Genomic DNA, 7874 nt, shown 5'->3' on the forward strand with positions numbered 1-7874 from the left:
TATGCCTCCCCTCTCTCCTCCTCTTGGGCTCTCACCTCCACCCAGATTTCTTTCTGCCCCCCCCCCGCCCCATGTCCCCTCATTACTATTCGCCACCACCTGTTTCCCCTTCTCTTCTGTGCTCACAGTATGTTTTCCCTTCTCCAGTCTTGGGTAGGCCTTGTTTCTGAGACCTTCCATTCTCCAGGCCACTTCCCAACTTCTTCCCCCTCAATCTCCTCTTCTGGGGGCACAGGCTGGGGAGGAAGGAGTGTACCAGGCTAGCAGGGAGATTCAGGGGAACACTGTGGGGTCAGGGGTGAGATTCTAGGATCTTGTGGGATGCCCTGGGAAGGGGGGGTTGTTGACACTTCACCAAGAAGATGGTGAGGAGGTTTCTGAGCCTAGAGATGAAGAGGCAGAGAAGGGGCAGCAGTAGGTCCTGGGGTGAGAAGGATGTGGTAGGAGAGGAATTGGAGAGGGAGAAAAAGACTGTTCTCAGGCAGGTAGCAAAGTGGAGAGGCAACAGAAGGGTAAGAGGTCCTGGGCCAGGAGACAGACAAGGATGAGACTTTGAAATCAGGGCAGCAGGTCGAGCTGATTGAGAGGAAGGAAAGGAAGGCTCTGGAGATGAGGAGATGGTGCAGAGGATTCCTGTGAAACTCTGGGGGCTGCAAGGAGTGAAGAAGACTAGAGATGTTTTCTTTCCCCCAAGATGGGGCCATTAAGTCCCTGGGGAAGGAGAAGAGGAGAGAAGGTGGTAGTTAGTACAGAACTAGGGAGATTTGGAATCTGAGCCCAGGAAGCAGAAGGAAGTGGAAGGAGAGAGTGCTGGAGGCCATGAGTGTGGGAGGGAGGTCCCACGACAAGGCCTGAGCTGGGGGACAGGAGAAGCCTCAATTTTCAGAGGAGAGGGGGAATGGGTTGAGAATGAAGGATTGTGATTTGGTCATAGAATCTTGAGGGTTTGAGGATGAACTAAGGGAGAGTGGTGCTGATCTCTCTGGGGAATCAGAAATTAAGGTGGAGGATAAGAGCAGGAGACTGATAAGGGATGGGCCCGGATGGGAGGATGCGGACAGGGAAGTGGATGGAGAATGGAAGACGGGAATTGAAGGGTGGGGCAGAGATGTAGATGGAGGTTATCGGGTGGGGTAGAGAGAGGGAGGGGACACAGATGAAGGTAGTTGCGGATACAAGGTGGGGCCTGGGAAAGGAAATTCTAGGATAAGGATGGGGATGGCGATTGAGGATAGGCTGCGGGATGGAGGATGGACGTGCGGATGAGAGTTCAGCAGTCAGTGGCTATTGGTTGGACAGTTAGCATCTGCTGAGATTTGAAGGGTCGGAGGATGGTGTTAATAGATTTATGGATATGAAATCAACTATAGAGCTTGAAAATGTGTAGTATGGACAAATAGCAGTAGGAGAGAGGAGGGACCCCTTTGGAAGGAGAGAGCGAGGAGTCTGGGGAATCCGTGATGAGTGCCTCGCGCTTGGTAGGCTCCAAATAAATACTTGTTTAAGGAGGAGATAGGTTGGGGACCCCGGAAGGAGGCTTTTGGCCGCCTTCCCCCATTGCCATGGAAACGTGGCTTCGGTTGCCTAGGCAATTGGGGAAGCCCCTAGGACCGGCCTAAAGCGGGCTCCGCCCTGGTGTCTAGAGACCCTGCTGCGTCGAGGCGACTGACGTCAGGGACCTGGGCACACCCCACTTTAACCCTTTCCCGGATGAAGTGGTGGGCGGGCAGAGAGTAGATAAGAGGATAGGACCCGGATGTCTTTCACCACTCCCCTTTCCTGATGTTCTTTGCACTGCATAGGGTGAGGGGCGTACGGGAGGGAGGAAGGGAAGTTATTCAGGGTGCGCTGCGCCCTCAGTCCTCCTCAGCCTGTACTTATTTCTGCCGGGCTAACGGGGCGGTGGGGGGGCGGGGGGGCGGGGCCCAGGTCAGGAAAGGCGGGGCTAGAGGATCCCTTCTGCTTTTGGGAATCTGGTTGCCCTTAGGCCACGCCCCATCTCCCCCTCCTGTTGTCCTGGCGACGGGGCCTCCAGGAGGTGGGTCTCCCCAGGCCTTGGCTGGGCTTAGATACCGTTGCTAGGCAACAGGGTCCCTAGAGGAAGGAGTAGATTGAATGGTGGGTGGGCGAGAGGGAGGGTGAGGCCTGCATCTGGGGGAACCCCGGATTCCCGGGGCCCAGGGTTTAGGGCAAATGTGTGAAAATGAGGGGCAACTCTGGGGGAGGGTTATGAAGGTATCTGGGTGTATGTGGGCGGATAGGGACAGGGATGGGGGCAGGAAGGGGGAGCAGGACCCAGTGGACATAAGCCCTGTGGTGTCTTTGTGTAGCACATAAGGCATGTAACACTCTGTGGTGTTACATCCGGTGAGACGCTTCCCCCCGCCATGGTGCCCCTCCTCCAACCCTCAACCCTTTATCGTCTGCTGCTCCCCTATCCGGCTGTCTCTTTCTTCCTCCTTCTCAGACACCTCCTTCCACATGCAAGGGGCATGGGCTGGGCAGAATTGGGTCCAGCATGTGTATGTGTGTGTGTATGTAACATGGACTGAGGCTGGGTCCTTCAGGGAGTCAAGGGTAGCAGAGCAGGCTGGGTTAAGAGGCTGAGGAGGTAGCCAGGCCGGTGGGACTCTTGGTTACCAGCTCCCTCTTGAGCCAAGGTTCAGGCAACTTTTCGTCTCCTTTTTCCCCTCACAGGCCAATTCTCCCCCTGTGATTGTCAACACAGATACCCTAGAAGCCCCGGGATATGTGAGTTGTTTAGATTTTGTGGCCATTACAGAAGAGAGGAGGGAGACAGGGAGGGCCTGGGTCCTAGCAGCCAGGGTAGGGCCAGGTTCTCAGGTAGGAAGTCTGTCTCACTGCTCTTGTGTTTCTGGCCCGTGCTGGAGTTGCAGGTGAACGGGACGGAGGGGGAAATGGAATACGAGGAGATCACACTGGAAAGGGTGAGCAGGCTCCTCCATCCGAGGTCCTCCCCCCTCGCTCCGTGTCTGTGCTTCTCTCCGTGCCCGTGTTTTCTCTGTGGCCAGCCTCTTAACCCTGTCCCTTCCTGCTCTGGTCACAACTCCCCGACCCACTCCCCTCCCCTCTTGCCCTGTCTAGAGTGGGCAGTGAGGGGAGCTGACCCTCTTCCCCTCCTTCTGCCCAGGGTAACTCAGGTCTGGGCTTCAGCATCGCAGGTGGCACTGATAACCCACACATCGGTGACGACCCATCCATTTTCATCACCAAGATCATTCCTGGTGGGGCTGCTGCCCAGGATGGCCGTCTCAGGTGGGGAGAAGAGACAGGGGTTAGGATGCTGGCTCCCTTGAAAGGGAGGGCCAGGGCAGCAGGAAGCTCCTGGCTCAGGCCCACTTTGCTGCCCTCAGGGTCAACGATAGCATCTTGTTTGTAAATGAAGTGGACGTGCGGGAGGTGACCCACTCAGCCGCGGTGGAGGCCCTCAAAGAGGCAGGCTCCATCGTCCGCCTCTACGTCATGCGCCGGAAGCCCCCGGCTGAGAAGCTCATGGAGATCAAGCTCATCAAGGGGCCTAAAGGTAGTAACCCGTTATGTCTCCACCCCCATCCCACTGTCCGCTGCCCCAAGGCCTGCTGCTCCCCCAGGCACCGGGGCACCTACCTCTGCCTTCCCCTCCATCTAGGTCTTGGCTTCAGCATTGCTGGAGGTGTAGGGAACCAGCACATCCCCGGAGATAATAGCATCTATGTAACCAAGATTATCGAAGGGGGTGCTGCCCACAAGGATGGGAGGTTGCAGATTGGAGACAAGATCCTGGCGGTGAGGACCCCCATCACTTTTCTAGCCCACACTTAGGTCTTGCCTACTGGTCCTGAGCAGGCCCAGGCTTCCTTGTCGGCTCACCCTCAGTGCATCCGTCTTGAGGATGTTTCTGGTTCTGTCTGAGCTCTGCTTCCCTTGACCCTAGGTCAACAGTGTGGGGCTGGAGGACGTCATGCATGAGGATGCCGTGGCGGCCCTGAAGAACACGTATGATGTCGTCTACCTAAAGGTGGCCAAGCCCAGCAATGCCTACCTGAGTGACAGCTATGCTCCCCCAGACATCACAACCTGTGAGAGCCCTCCAAACCCCAGAGCTGCCCATGCCCCATCTCAGTCACCCCATGACATCCCTGGTGACCATTCCTCTTCAGATATTTCCCCTGAACTGGCCACAACCTCTGTCACTTCCTGTGGTTGGAGAATAGATGGCAAATCGGGCACCATCAAAGAACTAGAAAAGATTGTCAATAGTTCCTCCCCCAGAAGGCACAAGGCCCAGATGGTTTTATGGCGAATTTTATCAAATCCTCATGGAATAGATAATTCTTATGCTCCTTTTGAATATAAGAAAAGATAAAATGTCTCACGTTTCATTTTATGAGGGCATTTGAAAATGGTCACAAAGATTATATAAAAGAAGGAAAATAGGGAGTTCCCTGGTGACCTAATGGTTAGGATTCTGGGCTTTCACTGCCGTGGCCTGGCTTCAATCCCTGGTCGCAGAACTAAGATCCTGCAAGCCGCGCGGTATGGCCAAAAAAAAAAAAAAAAAAAAAAAGAAGAAGACGAAGAAGAAGGAAAGTAAGTATAGGACAATTTTGCTTCTGAACAGAGATGTAAAAGTATCTAATAACTTAGCTGCACAACAAACACAGCGGTATATTAAGGGAATAACATTGTTACAAAGTAGGGTTTGTTTCAGGGGATTAAAGGTGGTTCCATATTATGAAACCTCTTAGTATGATTTATTGTATTAAAAAGTTAAGGGAGAAAAAGGGTAAGTTCATTTCAGATAGATGTGGAAAAGGCATTTGATGAAATTCATCATCCTATTTTTGGAGGGAAACTTACTATACTAGGAACAGAAGAATTTTCCTTAACGTGATTGAAGAATAGTTATCAAGAACTAACAATGAACACATTACAATGATAAAATCCTAGCAGTGTGTACATTAAGTTAGGAACTAGGCAAGGATGCCTCTTCCTGCTGCTGTTATCCCACATTGCCTTAGAGCGGAGTTTCTCAGTGTTGGGACTGTTGACATTCTTTGTTGTAGGGGGTTGTTCTGTGCCCTGTAGGATGTTTAACGGCAGCCCTGGCCTCTGTCTATCAGATGAAAGGGTACCCCTCGCCACCAGTGAGAACAACCAAGAATGTCTTGAGACACTGCCAAATGTCCCCTGGGAGGCGAAATCCCCCTGCTTGAGAATCACTGCTTTAGAGCTTTCAGGCAGTGTAGCAAGAGAAAAAATAAACAGATGTTACATTTGAAAGGGGAGAAACAAACTTATCCTTATTTGTAAATTATACTTTTGTCCACCTAGATTAAAATCTAAGTGAATTAACCGAAGAACTTAGGAATAATATGTAGGGTTAAGAAAGTGGCCATAAAATGTAATGGGTAGAAAGATCCCTTCTGCCATAGGAGAAAAGCTCTATAAAATTCTTAGAAAAATAAGCTTGACAAGAAGTGTGTAAGATTTACATGAAGAAAATGATGAAACTTTACTGAAGGACATAAAAGAAGACTGAAGAATTGGAGAGTCACATCGTGCTTCCTGACGCAAAAAACATAATATGCTAAAGATCTCAATCTTCTCCAAGTTAATCTCTACATTTTATGCAGTCCTCATCAGAATTTTAATGTCCCCCCTACCCCCAACTGGAAAAATGCATTTGGGAGAATAGCTAAGAAATTTTTGGAAAAGAAAAACGAGATTGACTCCTCCATCCAAATCTGAAATCATACAGTAAGACCATATTAAAATCACATGGTCTTGTTTCTAAACACCAGAACCTACCATAAGGAACCTTGGCTCCTTGGAGAAAGGGCGAATTCCAAATCTTGAGCAAGAAATGTGCAAGATGAGCTTGTAACATCTTTCATGCTAGAAAGCAAGGAAGATATGAAAGGGTCGTGTCAAAGACACAGAAGTGAAGTTGAAACTGGCCATTCAACCAAAACTCATTAGATATGTTAAAATCTACAGGATTATAATGATACTTCAAAACAATTGGGTACCTTTAGAGGATGCTAGGGAACTCATCCATTCTGAAAACTGGCAAATAAAGGGAAAGAGTCAAGCATTTATTCTCCCTTCCTGTACAAACTGCACCTTAGAGTAACCAAATGGTTGATATGGGAACGTTCTTTTTTTTTTTTTTTAATCTAGTTATTTATTTATTTTTTGGGCTGCATTGGGTCTTCGTTGCTGCGCGTGGGCTTTCTCTAGTTGCAACGAGCGGGGGGCTACTCTTTGCGGTGCGCGGGATCCATTTTTTTTGGGCTGCATTGGGTCTTCGTTGCTGCGCGTGGGCTTTCTCTAGTTGCAACGAGCGGGGGGCTACTCTTTGCGGTGCGCGGGCTTCTCATTGTGGTGGCTTCTCTTTGTGGCTGAGCACAGGCTTCTCATTGTGGTGGCTTCCCTTTGTTGCGGAGCACAGGTTCTAGGCAAACGGGCTTCAGTAGTTGTGGCATGCGGGCTCCGTAGTTGTGGCTCGCGGGCTCTAGAGCTCAGGCTCAGTAGCTGTGGCGCGCAGGCTTCGTTGCTCCATGGCGTGTGGGATCTTCCCGGACCAGGGCTCGAACCTGTGTCCCCTGCATCGGCAGGCAGATTCTTAACCACTGCGCCACCAGGGAAGCCCAGGAATGTTCTTTTTTACAGACGAAATTCTCACTAATAAATGTTCCTCCCTCAAAAAAAAATAAAAAAAATAAAAAACGTAGAATATCAGCACTATTTTGCTGTCCCCAGTGAACTCTGAGGACCAGGCAGCGATCATCAGTGGCTGCTAAAACTCTTAGGTGAAAGCCTGATGGGGAACTTTATAATGGATGGATCAGGCTGACAATACCTGAACCTACGAATTTGTCTTAGCTAAGAAAAGGCAACCGGACATTACTGCATCCTGTCATGATGCAGAATGCACGCAGCACCACTTATGAAATATTCTTGCCAAAAACTGAACTTGAGTCTCTTTTCGGATGACCAGTGTACAGGAGATACAGGGCAGAGGCGCAGGTTAACACCCCAGGGACAGGGATGCAAGCAGTGACTTACCTGTTACAATTTCCCTAGTAGAATGTGGGAAATTCTGCTAGACAAGTGCCCTAGTTTTTTTCAACAAATGAATGGCCAAGAGGGGGAAAAAAAAAGGGAGAGGAATTTCATAGATGAAGGGACTTGAGAGATGCTACAACCAAACGAAAAACCCAAAAGCCTGGTATTAATATTCTCCTTGGCTCCGTGATCTCTGCCATACCGGGGTCACGTACCCTTCAGATCCACTGTCCCCTAGGAGCACCAACCCCTACGTCACCTGTGAATTCCTGCCCCTGACATTGCTGTGACCTGACGCCCCCTTTACCACCCCAGCCTTGTTTCTCTGGCACAGTAACTTGCCCTTCCCCTGAGTCTGGCTCTGCTGATTCCCTAGGGAGGAGATGGGGTGGTGGGCGCTGTCTTCTTCCATGCATTTCCATCTCATCCTTTCGCCCACGTCTTCCCCCAGCCTATTCCCAGCACCTGGACAACGAGATCAGTCATAGCAGCTACCTGGGCACTGACTACCCCACAGCCATGACCCCCACCTCCCCTCGGCGCTACTCCCCCGTGGCCAAGGACCTGCTCGGGGAGGAAGACATCCCCCGAGAACCGAGGCGGATCGTGATCCACCGGGGATCCACGGGCCTGGGCTTCAACATCGTGGGTGGCGAGGACGGTGAAGGCATCTTCATCTCCTTCATCCTGGCCGGGGGCCCTGCGGACCTCAGTGGGGAGCTGCGGAAGGGGGACCAGATCCTCTCGGTGAGGGAAGGCCAGCCCCTGCCCGGACCCACCCACCCCCACCCCCACCCCCCCAC

The 7874-nt window shown here is 51.3% G+C and overlaps 1 protein-coding gene across 3 annotated transcripts in view; it reads left to right on the plus strand.

Annotated features, from left to right (window-relative positions):
• Positions 1 to 2635: 2635 nt before the first annotated feature.
• Positions 2636 to 7874, plus strand: part of DLG4 (discs large MAGUK scaffold protein 4) — an 11077-nt gene continuing 5838 nt past the window's right edge. Inside the window, exons 1-7 of one of the 3 annotated variants that reach the window (XM_028499394.2) lie at positions 2636 to 2751; positions 2889 to 2948; positions 3152 to 3276; positions 3375 to 3544; positions 3650 to 3786; positions 3935 to 4079; positions 7523 to 7818. In XM_028499394.2, the coding sequence (XP_028355195.1) occupies positions 2919 to 2948; positions 3152 to 3276; positions 3375 to 3544; positions 3650 to 3786; positions 3935 to 4079; positions 7523 to 7818 (903 nt within the window). In that variant the 5' untranslated portion in view covers positions 2636 to 2751; positions 2889 to 2918. The remainder of the gene's footprint in view (positions 2752 to 2888; positions 2949 to 3151; positions 3277 to 3374; positions 3545 to 3649; positions 3787 to 3934; positions 4080 to 7522; positions 7819 to 7874) is intronic. The other 2 variants (XM_028499395.2, XM_028499393.1) reach the window with 2 other exon arrangements.

This window comes from Physeter macrocephalus, chromosome 14 (assembly GCF_002837175.3).
Source record: "Physeter macrocephalus isolate SW-GA chromosome 14, ASM283717v5, whole genome shotgun sequence".
Classification (NCBI taxonomy): Eukaryota; Metazoa; Chordata; class Mammalia; order Artiodactyla; family Physeteridae; genus Physeter; species Physeter macrocephalus.